Here is an 18,217-nt window from a genome sequence, read left to right on the forward strand (position 1 = left end):
AAAACACCTGAACAAGTGAATGACTAAAGGAAACTAAACTGTTCATAAATCCTGGAAATACTCAGCAGGCCAGGCAGCATCCGCGGAGAGAGAAACAGAGTTAACATTTCAGGTCTGGGACCCTTCATCAGAACTGGAAAAAGCTGGAAATATAACAGATATAAAGCAGGTGCAGAGACGGGGGTAGGGGGGCATTTAGGAGGGGAGGAAGGAATTGAAAGAACATACTGTGAAAATGTTGCAAATGGGAATGGCAAAATCATACAGCATGAAAAATGGGGGCAGGGATTATTATCTGAAATTGTTGAACTCGATGTTGAGTTAAGTGCCTAATCGAAAGATGAGATGCTGTTCCTCGAGCTTATGTTGAGCTTCATTGGAACAATGTAATAGGCCGAGGACAGAGAGGTCAGAGTGGGAGTGAAGCGGAGAGTTAAAGTGACAGGCGACCGGAAGCTCGGGGTCACCCTTACGGACTGAACGGAGGTGTTCCGCAAAGCGTTCGCCCAACCTGCGTTTGGTCTCCCCAATGTAGAGAAGACCGCATCGTGAGCAGCGAATACTGTATATTAAATTGCAAGAAGTACAAGTAAATTGCTGTTTCACCTGGAAGGGGTGTGCAGTTGTTGTTTGGCGAACCGACCTCTACCGTGCAGAAGCTGAACGCCAACTCTCCGACACCTCCTCCTACCTCCGCCAGGACCATGACCCCACTAGCAAACATCAAGCCATTGTTTCCAAGACTGTCACTGACTTCATCTCCTCTGGAGATCGTCCCTCCATGGCTGCCAACCTCATAGTCCCCCAACCCCACACAGCCCGCTTCTAACCTCCTTCCCAAGATCCACAAACAGGACTGCTGTGGTAGACCCACCGTTTCAGCCTGTTCTTGCCCCACGGAACTTATCTCTTCCTATCTCCACTCTATTTTTTCTCCCCTTGTCCAGTCTCTTCTCACCTACATTTGTGACTCTTCCGACGCCCTCCGTCACTTTAACATTTTCCAGTTTCCTGGCCCCAACCATCTCCATCTCACTATGGACATCCAATCCCTCTACACCTCCATCCCCCACCAGGACGGCCTTAGGGCGCTCCGTTTCTTCCTTGAATAGAGGCCCAACCAGTCCCCATCCACCACCACCCTCTTCCGCCTGGCTGAACTTGCTCTCCCATTGAACAACTTCTCCTCTGACTCCACTCACTTCCTCCAAATTAAAGGTGTTGCTATGGGAACCTGCATGGGCCCTAGCTATGCCTGCCTGTTCATGGGATATGTGGAACACTCTTTGTTCCAGTCCTACTCAGGTCCCCTTCACCTCTTTTTTCGGTACATCGATGACTGTATCAGTGCAGTTTCCTGCTCTCGCCCTGAACTAGATAAGTTCATTCGCTTTACTTCCAACTTCCACCCTTCCCTCACCTTCACATGGTCCATCTCCGACTCTTCCCTTCCCTTCCTTGACTTCTCCGTCTCCATTTCTGGCGATCGGCTTTCGACAAACATCCACTACAAGCCCACAGACTCCCACAGCTACCTGGACTACACTTCCTCCCATCCCGCTTCCTGTAAGGACTCTATTGCATTCTCCCAGTTTCTCCGTCTCTGCCGCGTCTGTTCTGATGATGCCACCTTCCATACCAGTGCTTCCGACATGTCTTTCTTTTTCCTCAACCGAGGATTCCCCTCTACCATGGTTGACACGGCCCTTGACCGTGTCCGTTCCATTTCCCGCACTTCTGCTCTCACCCCTTCCCCTCCCTCCCAGAACCACGATAGGGTTCCCCTTGTCCTCACCTTTAACCCTACCAGCCTCCACATTCAACGGATCATCCTCTGCCATTTCAGCCACCTCCAACGTGATCCCACCACCAAACACATCTTCCCCTCACCTCCCCTTTCAGCATTCCGAAGGGACCGCTCCCTCCGCGACACCCTGGTCCACTCCTCAATCGCCCCCAACAGCCCTTCTCCTTCACCTGGCACCTTCCCATGCAAGCGCAGGAGATGCAACACATGCCCTTTTACCTCCCCCCTTCCCACTGTCCAGGGCCCCAAACACCCCTTCCAGGTGAAACAGCGATTTACTTGTACTTCTTGCAATTAAATATACTGTATTCGCTGCTCACGATGCGGTCTTCTCTACATTGGGGGGACCAAACGCAGATTGGGTGACCGCTTTGCGGAACACCTCCGTTCAGTCCGTAAGGGTGACCCCGAGCTTCCGGTCGCCTGTCACTTTAATTCTCCGCTTCACTCCCACTCTGATCTCTCTGTCCTCGGCCTATTACATTGTTCCAACGAAGCTCAACGTAAGCTCGAGGAACAGCACCTCATCTTTCGATTGGGCCCTTTACAGCCTTCCGGACTCAATATCGAGTTCAACAATTTCAGATAATAATCCCTGCCCCCATTTTTCATGCTGTATGATTCTGCCATTCCCATTTGCAACATTTTCACAGTATGTTCTTTCAATTCCTTCCTCCCTTCCTAAACGCCCCCCTCCCCCCGCCTCTGCACCTGCTTAATATCTGTTACATTTCCAGCTTTTTCCAGTTCTGATGAAGGGTCCCAGACCTGAAACGTTAACTCTGTTTCTCTCTCCACGGATACTGCCTGGCCTGCTGAGTATTTCCAGGATTTTCTGTTGTTATTTCAGATTTCCAGCATCTGCAGTATTGTGCTATTGTGTTCATAAATCCTGTTTAACCAGTTCATTTAAATTGGAGATTGCATAGCTCACAGGGACATTCCAAAAGAGCCACTGTAACCACACTAAAGTAGGTAAATGAGTGAGTGGTACAGTGCCTTACTGTTTACTTGAGCTGCAAACTATTGGTGGGAGAAATGGTGTACTCTATGAATGAGATAGCTCACACCACATGGCATATTCTATCAGACCTCAATATTATTCATATGGTACATTTCTATGTGTAGGTACAGCACAGAGGAGACTATTCAGACCATTGTGTGTTCCAGCTTTTTGCTAGAGTAATCAAAAACTAATCCCAGTGCCCTACTCTATCCTCATAGTCCTGATTTTCAGGCTTGTGGGGCCACCTGAGGTCTCAGATTGGCAGGATTGATGCGTGTGCACACTTCCTACCGCCATTTTGGTACAGGAGCTTGTTAGGTCCGCACGCCAGCAGCATTTAAAGTTAAAAATAATTTATTCAGATGAGGGTCATCTGCTGCATGCAAGACGCACTCATTTTTGGACCACCCCAACTGATTGGATGTCACGTGCTGACTTTGCTCAGCACAATGGGATGCTAATCTGTATGAACACCCACTCAGCAGCGATATTTAAAAGGGATCATACAGTGCTTGCAGGTTAGTTGCCGGTACAGTACTTCTGGCTACTTTGATTTCTAGGCATCTTTGGCCTTGTTTTAGCATTCCAGACTTCACTTTCTCTACATAAAAGAGAGGTTTGGCTGCCTTTGCACTGCTCTTGTTGTTGGCGTCACAGATAGTCCATCTGCAAACATGGGTGGTCTGGTAGGGCCTCCTCTGGGTATAGTGCACAACTAGGCGCACCAAGGAAGACACCACAGAGCAGGACAAGCTGACAGGAGAGAGAGGAGGAGGTGGCACTCAACAGTAGGCCATATCCACAGAGGGTCTTCAGGGAGCAATTCTCCTACTTTAACTTCACTGAGGAACATTGTATGAGGTATCTTCGCTTTACCAAGGAGGTTGTCACCGAGCTACGTCAGCTGCTGCAGCCACTACTGGAGCCTCAAACCAGGGCATGGATAGCACTGCCTGTGGCTTTCAAGGTCACCGCCACACTCAACTGTTATGTCACAGGCTCCTTTAAGGCTGTAACAGGTGACATCAGCAACATCTCACAGTTCGCAGTTCACCAATGTATCAGGGAGGTCAACGAGGCTCTCTACACTAAGAGAAACACTTATTTCTACTTCCAATTGACAGACAGCAAGCAACAAGATGAGAGAGCACAAGGTTTTGCCCACATGGCAGACATCCTCATGATGCAAGGAGCCATTGACTGCACGCACATTGTGCTCCACATCAGCATCCTGGAATACTTATCAATCAGAAGGGATTCCACTCCCTCAGCGTACAACTGGTTTGTGACCGCAGACAATGCATCATGCAGGTCTGTGTCCGCTATCACGACTCTTTCATTCTGCGCCAGCTCGCTGTGCCGCCTTTATTCAAAGCAGCCCTCCAAGTTACAGGCTGGTTATTAAGTGACAAGGTTTATTTCTCCAGTAATGGCTCATGACTCCGATTAGGAACTCATGCACAGTTGCACAGCAAGTCTACAATGTGCCATGCTGCCACAAAGAATAGGAGCAAGCAGGAAGACAGACCTGGTCCCTCAATACCTCCTCTCTGGTGAAGAAGGCCCAGCAGCGCCTATATTTCCTAAGGAGGCTGAAGGGATGTAACCTGTCACCCCTGATCCTCTCTAACTTTTACCGCTGCACAATAGAGAGCATCCTGATGAACTGTATCACAGTATGGTATGGCAGCTGTAGCTACTATGACCGGAAAGCCCTGCAGCGGGTAGTCAAAACTGCCCAACGCATTACCGGCACCCGGTTACCGACCATAGAGCACATATACCAGAAACGCTGTTTACAGAGGTCACGGACCATCATCAAAGACCCTACCCACCCCAGCCACAGTCTGTTCGCCCTCCTGCCATCTGGGAGACGCTACAGATGCATTCGCACCCGAACGACCAGATTTAGGAACAGCTTCTTTCCCAGGGCTGTCATCCTACTGAACTCCACAAATATCTAAAGCCTGCACATCTGCCAATGCACTTTATTATGGTTATGTTTATGTTAATGTATTACAAGCCAAATGAATGTTGAATGTTTAAATGTCTTAATCTAAATGTACACTCTCGGGAGCCACAAGCCTACATTTCGTTGTGCTGCACTTGTGCACTCACAATGACAATAAAGTTGATTATGATTATGAGGCAGTCACCAAGAGTATCGACAACAAAAACATATTAATGTGGTGTGTTCCCTTTGCAGGTTTTCAAAGGATGGTTATGTAGCGGATGCCAAATGAAGAAGAATTGAACTTTTGAAATTACAAATGAAGAGACAAAATTGATCCAAGCAAATTGTTTGAGATAGTGAAGGGATCAAATACTGGATCATACAAGGTAAAAATTAGTAAGTTAGGAAGAAGGAAAATCAGACAAAACTTTTTCATCCAAAGGATGATAGAAATTGACAGGTAGTTAACGGGTAATATAAATGATCTTAATAGACAATTCAATCTATTCGATGCAGAGATAAAAGTTTAAGGATTTGGTACAAGGGGTGTAGGCAATCAATGAAAAATAGATGGGTTGTTGAGCTTAATGGTCTTTTCTTCTTTCTAAAAAAAAATCCTAGTTATGATGAACCTTTATAAAACAATGGTTCAGCCTCAACTGGAGTACGGTGTCCAATTCTGGGCACCGCATTTTAGGATGAATGTGAAGGCCTTAGAGAGGGTGCAGGAAAGGTTTACAAGAATGATTCCAGGGATGAGGGACTTCAGTTGCGTGGATAGACTGGAGAAGCTGGGGTTGTTTTCCTTAGAGCAGAGAAGGTTGAGAGGAGATTTGATAGAAGTGTTCAAAATCATGAGGGGTCTAGACAGAGTAGATCGAGAGAAACTGTTCCCATTGGTGGAAGGGTCAAGAACCAGAGGACACAGATTTAAGGTGATTGGCAAAAGAACCAAATGCGAAATGAGGAAAAACATTTTTACACAGCGAGTGGTTAGGATCTGGAATGCACTGCCTGAAAGGGTGGTGGAGGCAGACTCAATCATGGCTTTCAAAAGGGAGTTGGATAATTACCTGAAGGAAAAAAATTTGCAGGGCTACGGGGAAAGGGCGGAGTTGGACTAGCTGAAGTGCTCATGCATAGAGCCGGCACGGGCTCGACGGGCTGAATGACCTCCTTCGGTGCTGTAATCACTCTATGATATTTGCCTACTTCCTTTTCTTAATTTAAACAGGCATTGTGCTAAGTAAATTTTACCTTCAAATCCGAAAATACCTGGGAATGATATTCTGTACAAGAAACAAACCTTGTAATGTCTTTGTTGTTGAATTATTCACCTGCATTAAAAGAAATTTGTATTACAAAAATAATGACACGTAAGAAAACAACGCTGATAGCTTATTCTTCTCTTACCATTACTGGATTGCTCCTAGATATGCTCATCAGGGAAAAGGTTAATGTTACTCCAAAGATAAAATCCATCTTCTGATGTTACACCGTTATCTGTACATCTGCCTTGTATGAAATTCTTGGAGTTGGGGAATTGTTCTAAACAAATGAACTGCATGTCACTTAAAATAAATAAAAACTCAAAACATGCCATTAGCTATTTCAAGCCTAGTTACTAAAATTACCATATTCTACTGAAAGAAACATTGCAAAGGCTTATTTACATTTACATTATATTTGTAATAGAGTATTGTAACCTTTTTAAAAATATCAACATATATTTTATTGATAGTTAAGAAAAAATGAAGTACCTTGAGGGATATTGATTTTTTCCACCTTTACATAAATACAGAAGATACAAAACAGATCACTACTTTTGCTGAATGAACAGAGGGAATGGCAATTATATTGTAAAAAATGTTTGTATAGTTAATGTGATTGATATAAAAACACATTCAATAAGTTTATGTATGTGAATAACTTTCAATACATATAACTGCAATGCAAATATTATTTCGCTTTCTAACAACTGACCTATATTTTGCTAGCATTTTATAATCATTACATTTGCACTTCAAATTAGATATCAAAACAAAATCTTAGCAAGTAGTTCTTTACAACTAAATGGCAAGCGTCTCCCACGAAATTACTCAAAGACTATTATTTCCATCCAATATCAATCAACAGCCATCTCATTCACAAAATGATATACGACTGGAAAGTTTCATTCTATTTCTTTGCATATTGAAGATATTAATAGTAATAAGGAAGTCTAAATCCTTTCGCACATCCACCTACTCAGCAAATAGCCCGTTTCCATCGTAGTTACATAGAATTTACAGCACAGAAACAGGCCATTCGGCCCATCTGGTTTATTGGTCTGTGTGGATAATGCTCCACATGAGCTTCCTCCCACCCTACTTCATCTCACTCTATCAGCAGATCCTTCTATTCCTTTCTTCTTCATGTACTTATCTAGCTTCCCCTTAAATGCATCTGTGCTATTCACCTCAATTATTCCATGTGGTAGCAAGTTCCACATTCTAACCACTCTGAGTAAAGGAAGTTGGAAATATGACATTAGTGGTTAAAGCAGGCTACCACCTGCTAAAAAAATTCTGGCAGCTGTACTGCTGTCCTCTCCTCTTCCAAATCACCAATGAAAAACCACAGCCATAGACTCTCAATTCTCCGTTTTCTAACTAACTGCTCAGATAATGCCACATAGTGGGCCAGAAATTCGGGTCCAAATGCGTGAGTACGGTCTGGGTACTCACGCATCTGGCCGGTGGAAATGCCGGCGTTCAGCATGCACAGCGCATGCGGGGAACGCCGGCATTTCCAGTCCTCTGAACGAAGGGGTTCAGAGGCACAGCACGTGCGCCTGCACAGGCAGTGCTTGCGCAGTGAACTTCGTCGATTTCATTCATGGATTCAGTGAGGGTAAGTCCTTACAAGTTACACTTGAAAAAAGCATGTGTAAAGTTGTTCCAAGGCTGCAGAGGAAGATATATTTTATCGTGGAGCTTCTGAAAGGAATATTTTTGTTTGGGAAAGGGAGGGAAGTTATTTTAAGAAATTTTAAGTAAGTTTTAAAGTTTAAATTTTTTTTTTAAATGGGTTTTCAGAACGGTAGGTAGAAGGAGCAATTGTGGCTGTGTGAATGGAATGTGAAAATGAGTGTTCTAAAATGAGTAATGTAACATTTCCAGCACTTTTAAGAAAGAAACTTTTCATCAGTAATAAGTAATTATGTATGTATGTCCGCATATATTCCTTTACGTATATGTATGTATGTTTTATATTCCTTTACTTATGTGTATGAATGTATGTTTTTAATTATGATTTTCCAATAAGTCACTTTCTCTGAAAGTCATAATTAAATAATACATTCATACACATAAGTAAAGGAATATATACATAACACGCAAAGGAATATATACAGACATACATACTTTCAGAAGCGCCACGATAAGAAATATCTTCCTCCGCAGCCTCTGGAGCAACTGTACCCATGATTTTTTCATGTGTAAGTTGTAAGGACTTGACCTCACTGAAAGCATGAATGAAAGCGACGAATTTTACTGCGCACGCGCTGCCTGTGCAGTCGCACGCGTTCTGCCTCTGAACCCCTTCGTTCAGAGGACAGGAAATGCCGGTTTTCCCCACATGCACTGTGCATGCTGAAAACCGGCATTTCCTCCGGCCAGACGCGTAAGTACCCCGACCGTACTCGCGCATTTGGAAGGGAATTACTGGGCCAACATTTTACATGTCAATAAAATGAAAAATTTAACAATTGCACGATTTGCCCCCTCGCATCTGCGACTGAGGGTCCAAGGAGGTGCATTGCGCAAGAGGTCATCGTCGTACGTATCCTCACACTGTTCCCTTTCGTATGAAGTGGTGGAAGGATTTATGGCCGTGATTAACGCTCATTCCATGACCGTAACCATCTTTGAACCAGCCATTAGGGTGGTTAGTCCTATGGCGTGAGGGTTTTACGGGCTCCCACGACCCATCTGAGGGGGGGGGGCCACCCACACCCACGGACGCAAGTATCCCGCTGGATGTCCACCCAGAATTTATAGTTGGAGCTCCGACTCCACTTGCCGGGACTGTCTGGAGTGGGGTTCGAAACCCTACTCCTTCTGGCCCAGCGGCAGGGATGCTTACTGCTACGCAAAAGGCCCACTCTGCACAAAAGGTGACACCCATACGTTTCCTGCGCCTTTTCCCTCCCCGTGACTGGAGCCCTATGCTGCCACTTGAAAGACCAAGCTATCATCTGCCCTTTTTGCGGCGCCTTTGACTTCTCATTACCAATGATGAGCAGGCGCTGCGCCTCCACCTCCTTGAGGAGATTGCTGAGGTCATCATCAGTTCAATTGTGAGTTCTTTTAATGCCGTGAATTGTGCTCATTCCAGCCATTTCACGTTGCTAATCGGATTGGGCCTTTGGCGTAGCGGTAGGATCCCCGCCGCTGGGCCAGACGGGGTAGGGTTTCGAACCCCGCTCCAGACAGTCCCGGCAAGTGGAGTCGGAGCTCCGGCTCTAAATTCTGGGTTGACATCCAGTGGGATATTTGCGTCCGTGGGTGTGGGTGGCCCCCCTCCTTGTATAGCTTGTGGGAGCCCGTAAAACCCTCCCGCCATAGGACTAACCGCCCTAATGGCTGGTTCAAAGATGGTTACGGTCACGGAATGAGCGTTAATCATGGCCATAAATCCTTCCACCACTTCATACAATTCCCCAAAGGGAACAGTGTGAAGACATGTATGACGACGACATTGCTAAATAAATAAATGGAATTTAAAAAATTCTTTTAGGGCTTTTAAAAGTCTTTAAATTGCTTTAATTCTGTTTAAAACTACTTCAGATTCTTCAAAATAATGTAAATGTTTTTAAAAGTTTATAAAAGTTACCAAAATCTTCAAAAAACTTCCAAAAACCTATTTAAACTGCTGCTTTGCATGTAAAAATGCTTAGCAGCTTGGCAGAAACATTGGGGGCGTGTCCTGTTAAACTGAGACCTAAAGCGGCGTGTCTCAGTTGCACAGCGCGCTACAGGCTTCGCGCTGGCTGCACTCCTGGGCGGCGTGACGTCATACGCTGCCCGGGATTCTTCTTTTTCAAAATCGAATTCCAGGCGTCCCTGGAGGTCAACGGCCAGCGCGTCGGGTAAGTGCATATCAGGGGCTTGCACGCGCGGCAAGTTCCCGATCAGTATCTTCTGTAACACTGGTTAGGCACTGTTGCCCTTGAGAGGGTTTAGAGACAAGCAACAATGATAATTTGGAGTATCAGCAATTCAAATTAAGAGGAAAGCTTATTGAAGTTGAAATAACAACAGAAAAAGCTGGAAAAACTCAGCAGGTCAGGCAACATCCGTGGAGAGAAATTTGAGTTGACGTTTCGGGTTGGACCCTTCTTCAAAACTGGAAAGAAAAGAAACTAGATCGAAGGCAGGGCTGCGATCGGACAAAAGAATAAAAGAAACAAAAGAAGTAAAAGAGATTAGAAGCTAGACGAGATGGTAATAGGCTGGGATTAGGTGTAAAGTGTACTGGCAGGGCAAAAGATAGCTGCCAGGTGTGAGAGAGAAACAAAAGGAAAGGGGCGGGGGGGGAAAAGGAGTGGAACAAATACAAGAGAAAATGAAATGGGGGCCCAGCTTATGATCTGAAATTGTTGAACTCGATATTGAGTCCAGAAGGCTGCAGACTGCCTAATCGGAAGATGAGGTGCTGTTCCTCGAGTTTACGTTGAGCTTCCGTGGAACAATACAAGAGGCCAAGGACGGTGAGGTCCGAGTGGGAATGGAGCGGTGAATTAAAATGACAGGCGACCGGAAGCTCGGGGTCACCCTTACGGACTGAACGGAGGTGTTCCGCAAAGCGGTCACCCAATCTGCGTTTGGTCTCCCCAATGTAGAGGAGACCGCATCGTGAGCAGCGAATACAGTATACTAGATTGAAGTTGAGCTGGTTTTCTTTTGAAAAGAGATTTTTAGATGACATCATCGACATTTGGAAAATAATACACAGATTGACAGGTTGATGCAGGAAATTGTTCACTATGGTGGAGGTCACAAATGCTACAGGGCATGAGCCAAAAACAACAAAGTTTAGGAGTAAGAAAGGTGTTGGCAAGAACTTTTGCACACAACAGGTAATAGAATTGTGGAACAAGTTACCAGGAGTGGCCTTTGGGTTCATGAGGCAATTAAAAACTTTACTGGAAAGAGAAGGGATTTAAGCGATATAAGGAGGAGGTGGGTAGGTGAGACTGATCTATGAAAAAGAGATGGAGTTGTTAGGCTTAATGCTATTTATCTTCTTTGTAAAAAGGATGTACTTTTTGTTGTTGTTAAAACTGTTCTCCCAAAACATAGTGGGGGTGAAATTGATCTTCGCCAGTAGAGAAATCAATTAAAGTCAATGGAAAAAAAAACTGGCAAAACGAGCTGCCGATTCACTTTGAGCCCATTTCACGCAACTGACATAGGTCAATTTCACCCCAATATATTTACATCAAATTTATTTATAATAAATAAATGTTCAATATGTGAAAATTATTCATATACAGAAACTGAATGAATGTGTTTTTATATCAATCACATTAATTACACAAAAAAGTCCCGTTATATTTCTATAGCATTCTTTTGACGTGTCATTGGCCTGCAATCATGTTATAATGTTGAATTTGAAACAGAAATAGTGCCCCATTCCTTGAAGGGTTAATGTCAATCCTCACCAGTTATTGCTGACGATGAATTGCTGACACCAGCATTACCTTTCAAAAATACAGTTGCTACAATATTCTCATTCCTGAAGGTATAGGTTGGTTAACTAAGATTCTGAAAGTGCTGCTCTTTCTAACAGCAGAATTTGAGGATAATTGAATCACATTTAGTTACAATAAATGGAAGATGGTTCCAAATCTTCCATTAAAAAGTCAATTGAAGATAAAAAAAATGAGTAGCAAGAGGTAAAAGGATGCCCTTGATATAGGTCCATGGCCCAGTCAAATCAGGCAATGAGGCAATATTCCCTGGGCCATGGACCACTGATGATGGTCTAAGATGGGTTTACAGTGTATGTATGTGAACGCATGAAGCGTAGTAAACAAGGTAAGTGAACTGCAGGCACAAATAGCCACATGGGAATATGATATTGTGGCAATAACTGAGACCTGGCTCAAAAAAGGGCAGGATTGGGTATTAAATATTCCTAGTTATAAAGTGTTCAGGAAAGATAGGAGGTGGTGTGGCAGTATTGGTTAAGGAGAATGTTACAGTGCTGGAGAGGATGTCCTGCAGGGGTCAAGGACAGAATCTATATGGCTAGAGTTAAGAAATAATAGAGGTGCCAAGAGGTGCAAGAACTATAGAGTAATAATAATGGGGGACTTCAACTATCCTAATGTAGACTGGGATCGTGATAGTGTAAAGGGCAGAGAAGGGGAAGAATTTCTGAAGTGTGCTCAGGAGAACTTTCTTGATCAGTACATTTCCGGCCCAATGATGAAGGAGGCATTGCTGGATCTGGTTCTGGGGAATGAGGTGGGTCAAGTGGAGCAAGTGTCAGTAGGTGAACATTTAGGGAACAGTGATCATAGTATCATAAAGTTTAGATTAGCTGTGGAAAAGGACAGGGAACAATCTAGATTAAAATTGTTTAACTGGGGGAAAGCCAATTTCAGTGGGTTGAGAAGGGATCTGGCCCGGGTAAATTGGAATCAAAGATTGGCAGGCAAAACTGTAATCAAACAATGGGCTGCCTTTAAAGAGGTGGTGGTTCAGGTACAGTTGAGGTACATTCCCACTTGGGGGAAAGGCAGGGCAACTAAAGTCAGGGCTCCCTGGATGACGAAAGAGATACAGAATATGATGAAGCAGAAAAAGAGCGCGTATTACAGATGTCAGGTTGCAAATACATCTGAGAATCAGGCTATATATAGAAAGATCAGAGGAGAAGTGAAAAAGAAAATAAGAGGGGCAAAGAGAGGGTATGAGAATAGAATGGCAGCCAACATAAAAGGTAATCCAAAAGCCTTCTACAGGCATATAAATAGTAAAAGGGTAGTAAGAGGAGGGGTGGGGCTCATTAGGGACTAAAAAGGAGACCTATGCATGGAGGCAGAGGGTATGGCTGAGGTCCTAAATGAGTACTTTGCATCTGTCTTCACCAAGGAAGTGGATGCTGCCATAGACATAGTGAAGGAGGAAGTCGTGGAGACACTTGATAGGATAAAAATTGATAAAGAGGTATTAAAAAGGCTGGCTGTACTTAAAGTAGCTAAGTCACCAGGAGCGGATGGGATGCATCCTCAGATGCTGAGGGACATTAGGGCGGAAATTGCGGAGATACTGGCCATAATATTCCAATTCTCCATAGATATGGGAGGGGGACCAGAGGAATGGAGAATTGCAAATGTTACACCATTGTTCAAAAAAGGGTGTAAAGATTTTTACTCTAGACCCTGTCATTTTCCATAGCTAATCTAAACCTTATGATACTAGAGTCACTATTTCCTAAATGCTCACCTGCTGCCACTTGCTCCACTTGACCTACCTCATTCCCCAGAACCAGATCCAGCAATGCCTCCTCCCTTGTCAGGCCGGAAACATACTGATCAAGAAAGTTCTCCTGAACACACTCCAGAAATTCTTCCCCTTCTCTGCCCTTTACAACTACAGGCCAGTCAGTTTAACCTCGGTAGTGGGGAAGCTTTTACAAACATTAATCAGGGACAAAATTAACAGTCACTTGGATAGGTGTGGATTAATTAAGCAAAGCCAGCATGGATTTGTTAAAAGCAAATCGTGTTTAACCAACTTGATCGAGTTTTTTGACGAGGTAACAGAGAGGGTTGGTGAGGGTAATTCGGTTGGTGTAGTGTATATGAATTTCCAAAAGGCGTTTAACAAAGTGCTAGATAATAGGCTTGCCAGCAAAGTTGAAGCCCATGGAATAAAAGGGACAGTGGCAGCATGGATACAAAATTGGTTAAGTGACAGGAAACAGAGAGTAGTGGTGAACGGTTGTTTTTCAGACTGGAGAAAGGTATACAGTGGTGTTCCCCAGGGGCCACTTCAAGGACCACTGCTTTTCTTGAAATAAAAACAGAAAATGCTGGAAATACTCAGCAGGTCAGGCAGCATCTGTAGAGAGAGAAACAAAGTTAACATTTCAGGTCGATGACCCTTCATCAGAACTGGAAAAAGTTAGGAGATGCAACAGATTTTTAAGCAAGTGTAAGGGCAGGGAAAGGGAGGAGGGGAGAAAAGAACAAAAGGGAAGGTCTGTGATAGGGTGGAAGGCAGGAGAAATGAAATGACAAAAGGGATGATTATGCAAGGCAAAAGGAGATGGTAATGGGACAAGTTAAAACACAAAAGATGAGACTAGATGAGGTGTAAATGGCAATGGCAGAATGATCAACAGCTGCCATGTGAGAGGAAAAAAGAGAGAAAAAATAATAAATTAAAAATAAAATAGGGGCTGAGATTATAGTCTGAAATTGTTGAACTCGATGTTGAGTCCAGAAGGCTGTAAAGGGCCTAATCGAAAGATGAGGTGCAGTTCCTCGAGCATATGTTGCGCTTCATTGGAACAGTGCAGGAGGCCGCAGACAGAGAAATTGGAGTGGGAGTGGAGTGGAGTGGAGTTGAGAATTAAAATGACAGGCGACCGGAAGCTCAGGGTCATGCTTACGGACTGAACGGAGGTGTTCCGCAAAGCGGTCACCCAATCTGCGTTTGGTCTCCCCAATGTAGAGGAGATCGCATTGTGAGCAGCGAATACGGTATATTAATTTGCAAGAAGTACAGGTAAATCGCTGTTTCACCTGGAAGGAGTGTTTGGGGTTCTGGACAATGGAAAGGGAGGAGGTAAAAGGGCAGGTGTTGCATTTCCTGTGCTTGCATGGGAAGGTGCCGTGGGAAGGGGAAGGGGTGTTGGAGTGATAGAGGAGTGGACCAGAGTGTCGTGGAGGGAGAGGTCCCTTCAGAATGCTGACAGCGGAGGGGTGGGGAAGATGTGTTTGGTGGTGGGATCACGCTGGAGGTGGCGGAAATGGCAGAGGATGATCCATTGAATGTGGAGGCTGGTGGGGTGAAAGGTGAGGACAAGGGGAACCCTATCGTGGTTCTGGGAGGGAGGGGAAGAGGTGAGAGCAGAAGTGCGGGAAATAGAAATGACATGGTCAAGGGCCGTGTCAACCACGGTAAAGAGGAATCCTCGGTTGAGGAAAAAGACAGACATATCGGAAGCACAAGTATGGAAGTTGGCATCGTCAGAGCAGATGTGGCGGAGACGGAGAAACTGGGAGAATGCAATAGAATCCTTACAGGAAACAGGGTGGGAGGAAGTGTAATCCAGGTAGCTGTGGGAGTCAGTGGACTTCTAGTGAATGTTTGTCGATAGTCTATCCCCAGAAATTGAGACAGAGAAGTCGAGAAAAAGGGAAGAGTTGGAGATGGACCATGTGAAAGTGAAAGAAGGGTGGAAATTGGAAGCAAAGTGAATGAAATTTTCTACTTCAGGGCGAGAGCAGGAAACGACACTGATACAGTCATCAATGTACTGGAAAAAGAGGTGAGGGTGGGGACCCGAGTAGGACTGGAACAAAGAATGTTCCACATATCCCATGAAAAGGCAGGCATAGCTAGGATCCATGTGGGTTCCCATAGCAACACCTTTAATTTGGAGGAATTGAGTGGAGTCAAAGGAGAATTTGTTCAATGTGAGAACAAGTTCAGCCAGGCGGAGGAGGGTGGTGGTGGATTAGGACTGGTTGGGCCTCTGTTGAAGGAAGAAGTGGCGCACCCTCAGGCCATCCTGGTGGCTTATCTTGATATATATATTAATGACTTGGACGTGGGTGTACAGGGCACTATTTCAAAATTTGCAGATGACACAAAACTTGGAAGTATAGCGAACAGTGAGGAGGAGAGCGATGGACTTCAGGAAGACATAGATAGGCTGGTGAAATGGGCAGACACGTGGCAAATGAAATTTAACGCCGAAAAGTGAGAAGCAATACATTTTGGTAGAAAGAATGAGGAGAAGACATATAAACTAAATGGCACAATCCTAAAACGGATGCACGAACAAAGAGACCTGGGGGTATGTGTGCACAAATCATTGAAGGTGGCAGGGCAGGTTGAGAAAGCAGTTAAAAAGGCTTACGGGATCCTGGGCTTCATTAGAGGTACAGGCCGTGATTTCGCAGATCGAGGCGGGTCCGGGGTGGCCAGGGTCGGTGTCGCGGTCCCAGCCCGCTGAATACTGCGGCCCACACTCCAAGTGATTTTATGTTAATAGGGCTTGTTAAGCTCGCCCTGCGAGGTTCCCGGCCAATTAATAGGAAGCGGGTCTGATGACATCATTTGATGATGCGTCATCAGCCGGTTTCCTTAAAGGAGACATGTCCAAATTGATCTCGACAGTTCTGCTGTCAGTGTTCTACAGCACTGGTGCTGCAAACACTGACAAGCACTGCACACAGGTGCACGACTGCACCCAGGCTCTCCCATGACTCCCTCCATATGCTTATGGAGGGAGTCACAGCACGCAGGTAGGTTTTCTTCACGTCCCATGGGCGGAAGAGACCTCCCCAGGAGATCAACGCAGCCTGATTGCACATTGCATAGGAGGGCACAAGCAGGGATGTCTTCAAGAGGACCAGACTGCAGTGGCACAAACATTTCAATGATCCGAGTAGATCACGAAACATTACTGCCAAGCCACACTCAACCTCATCCTGCTGTGTCACTCATCACATCCCCATCACTCTGCCTTCCCTTCCCTACTCCTGCACATCTTTACTCACATCAACTTACCTTGCACCTCCACCCATCCCTCTTTATCTACATTATCATTCCCCATCTCAATAGCCACCCCTCACACTCACCCTCATCCTACTGCAAGCATACGAACTAACAACACACAAGGGTAGGCACTTGGGTGGTTTAGCCAATGTTCATGTGAAGTTGCTGTTAATATGTTGTCAAACATTGAAATCTATATTTTCAACACTTTACCTTATTGGACAGATCTGTACTCACTTTTGGAAGTGTCTTAGTGAGTTCCAGTGAATGTTATAACATAACTTCCCCCCCCCCCCACTGCCCCCCCGCTACCCAATTATGATGAGTGTGAAAGGAATGGCTTGGACATTGTAGGGATGCTTTATATTGTTGATGTGGGATGGTGTCAACCTGGCGCATCATGTGACAGCCAGGGTGTACAGCGTTGTGAAGTAAATCTGGCCATGGTGATGCCATCGCTGGCCTCCCGGGCAGCAATGTTGTCGGGTGCCGATGCCCTGTGTCCTGTGCAGCATCAGGTAATTGCGGAGAAGGTTGTTGCTATTGTTGATGTTGGTGTGCCTGGTGATGTTGGGGCTGATCGTGGAGGGATTCAGAGGACCAAGATGTGATTTTTGCTGGAATAGATGGCAGCTGAAGTTAAGGTGACAGAAGCAATCTGTCAATGGTGAGAGAGCTTGCTCCAAAGAGGTGACAGTGGATAGAGAGTTTACTCCAAACACTTCCAAACTGCATACAGCTCAATAGTGTCTTTCAAATTCTGAAGGCTCAAGCTTCTGACATTGGAAAGTGACCAGCTGTGAAATGGTAGCTTTCATACCACTTTTGTAGCGGTCACATATTCACAGCAACGGGGAGACAGAGAACCCGACCTACTTACCGGATGTGATCTCCGAACGACATGAAACTCATTAAAAAAGTGGTAAAATAGAAATAGGATGGCAAAATAGTAGTTAACAAGCGTTTAACAAGCATTTAACTATCATAAATGCCTCCCCCTCCACTTGGTGTCGGGTCTGTTCTAAAATCGCAGACCCAACACTTTGGAAACTTACATGGAGGCGGGTTTGAAGCGGGCTCCTAACCCACTGTCAATCATTTCGATTTTGACAGTGGACCCGCCTCCGAACCCGCCCTATGAGCGCTGGCAAAATCACGGCCATGGAGTACAAAAGTGTGGAATTTATGATGAACCTGTATAAAACTCTGGTTCGGCCCCAACTGGAGTACTGTGTCCAATTCTGGGCACCACACTTTAGGGAGGATGTGAAGGCCTTAGATAGGGTGCAGAAAAGATTTACGAGACTGGTTCCAGGGAGGAGGGACTTCAGTTACGTTGATAGACTGGAGAAGCTGGGGTTGGTCTCCTTGGAGCAGAGAAGATTGAGAGGAGATTTGATCGAGGTGTTCAAAATCATGCGGGGTCTGGACAGAGTAGATCGAGAGAAACTGTTCCCATTGGCAGAAGGGTCGAGAGCCAAAGGACACAGATTTAAGGTGATTGGCAAAAGAATCAATGGCGATGTAAGAAAAAACATTTTTAGGCAGTGTGTAGTTAAGATCTGGAATGCGCTGCCTGAAAGGGTGGTGGAGGCAGACTCAATCTTATCTTTCAAAAGGGAGTTGGATAAGTATCTGAAGGAAAATTTTTTGCAGGGCTACGA

General features: G+C 45.0%; 1 protein-coding gene across 1 annotated transcript in view; it reads right to left on the reverse strand.

The window, feature by feature from the left end:
• The window catches only part of LOC147106568 (astacin-like metalloendopeptidase), a 146,229-nt gene that overhangs the window by 88,208 nt on the left and 39,804 nt on the right, over window positions 1-18,217 (reverse strand). Inside the window, exons 2-3 of the mRNA XM_086008483.1 lie at window positions 6,181-6,315; window positions 6,074-6,104 (exon numbers count right to left, since the gene is read on the reverse strand). Of these exons, the coding sequence (XP_085864609.1) occupies window positions 6,074-6,104; window positions 6,181-6,249 (100 nt within the window). The 5' untranslated portion in view covers window positions 6,250-6,315. The remainder of the gene's footprint in view (window positions 1-6,073; window positions 6,105-6,180; window positions 6,316-18,217) is intronic.

Source organism: Somniosus microcephalus, chromosome 15, assembly GCF_052327205.1.
Source record: "Somniosus microcephalus isolate GS21.2 chromosome 15, FLI_Smic_1.0, whole genome shotgun sequence".
NCBI classification, from domain to species: Eukaryota; Metazoa; Chordata; class Chondrichthyes; order Squaliformes; family Somniosidae; genus Somniosus; species Somniosus microcephalus.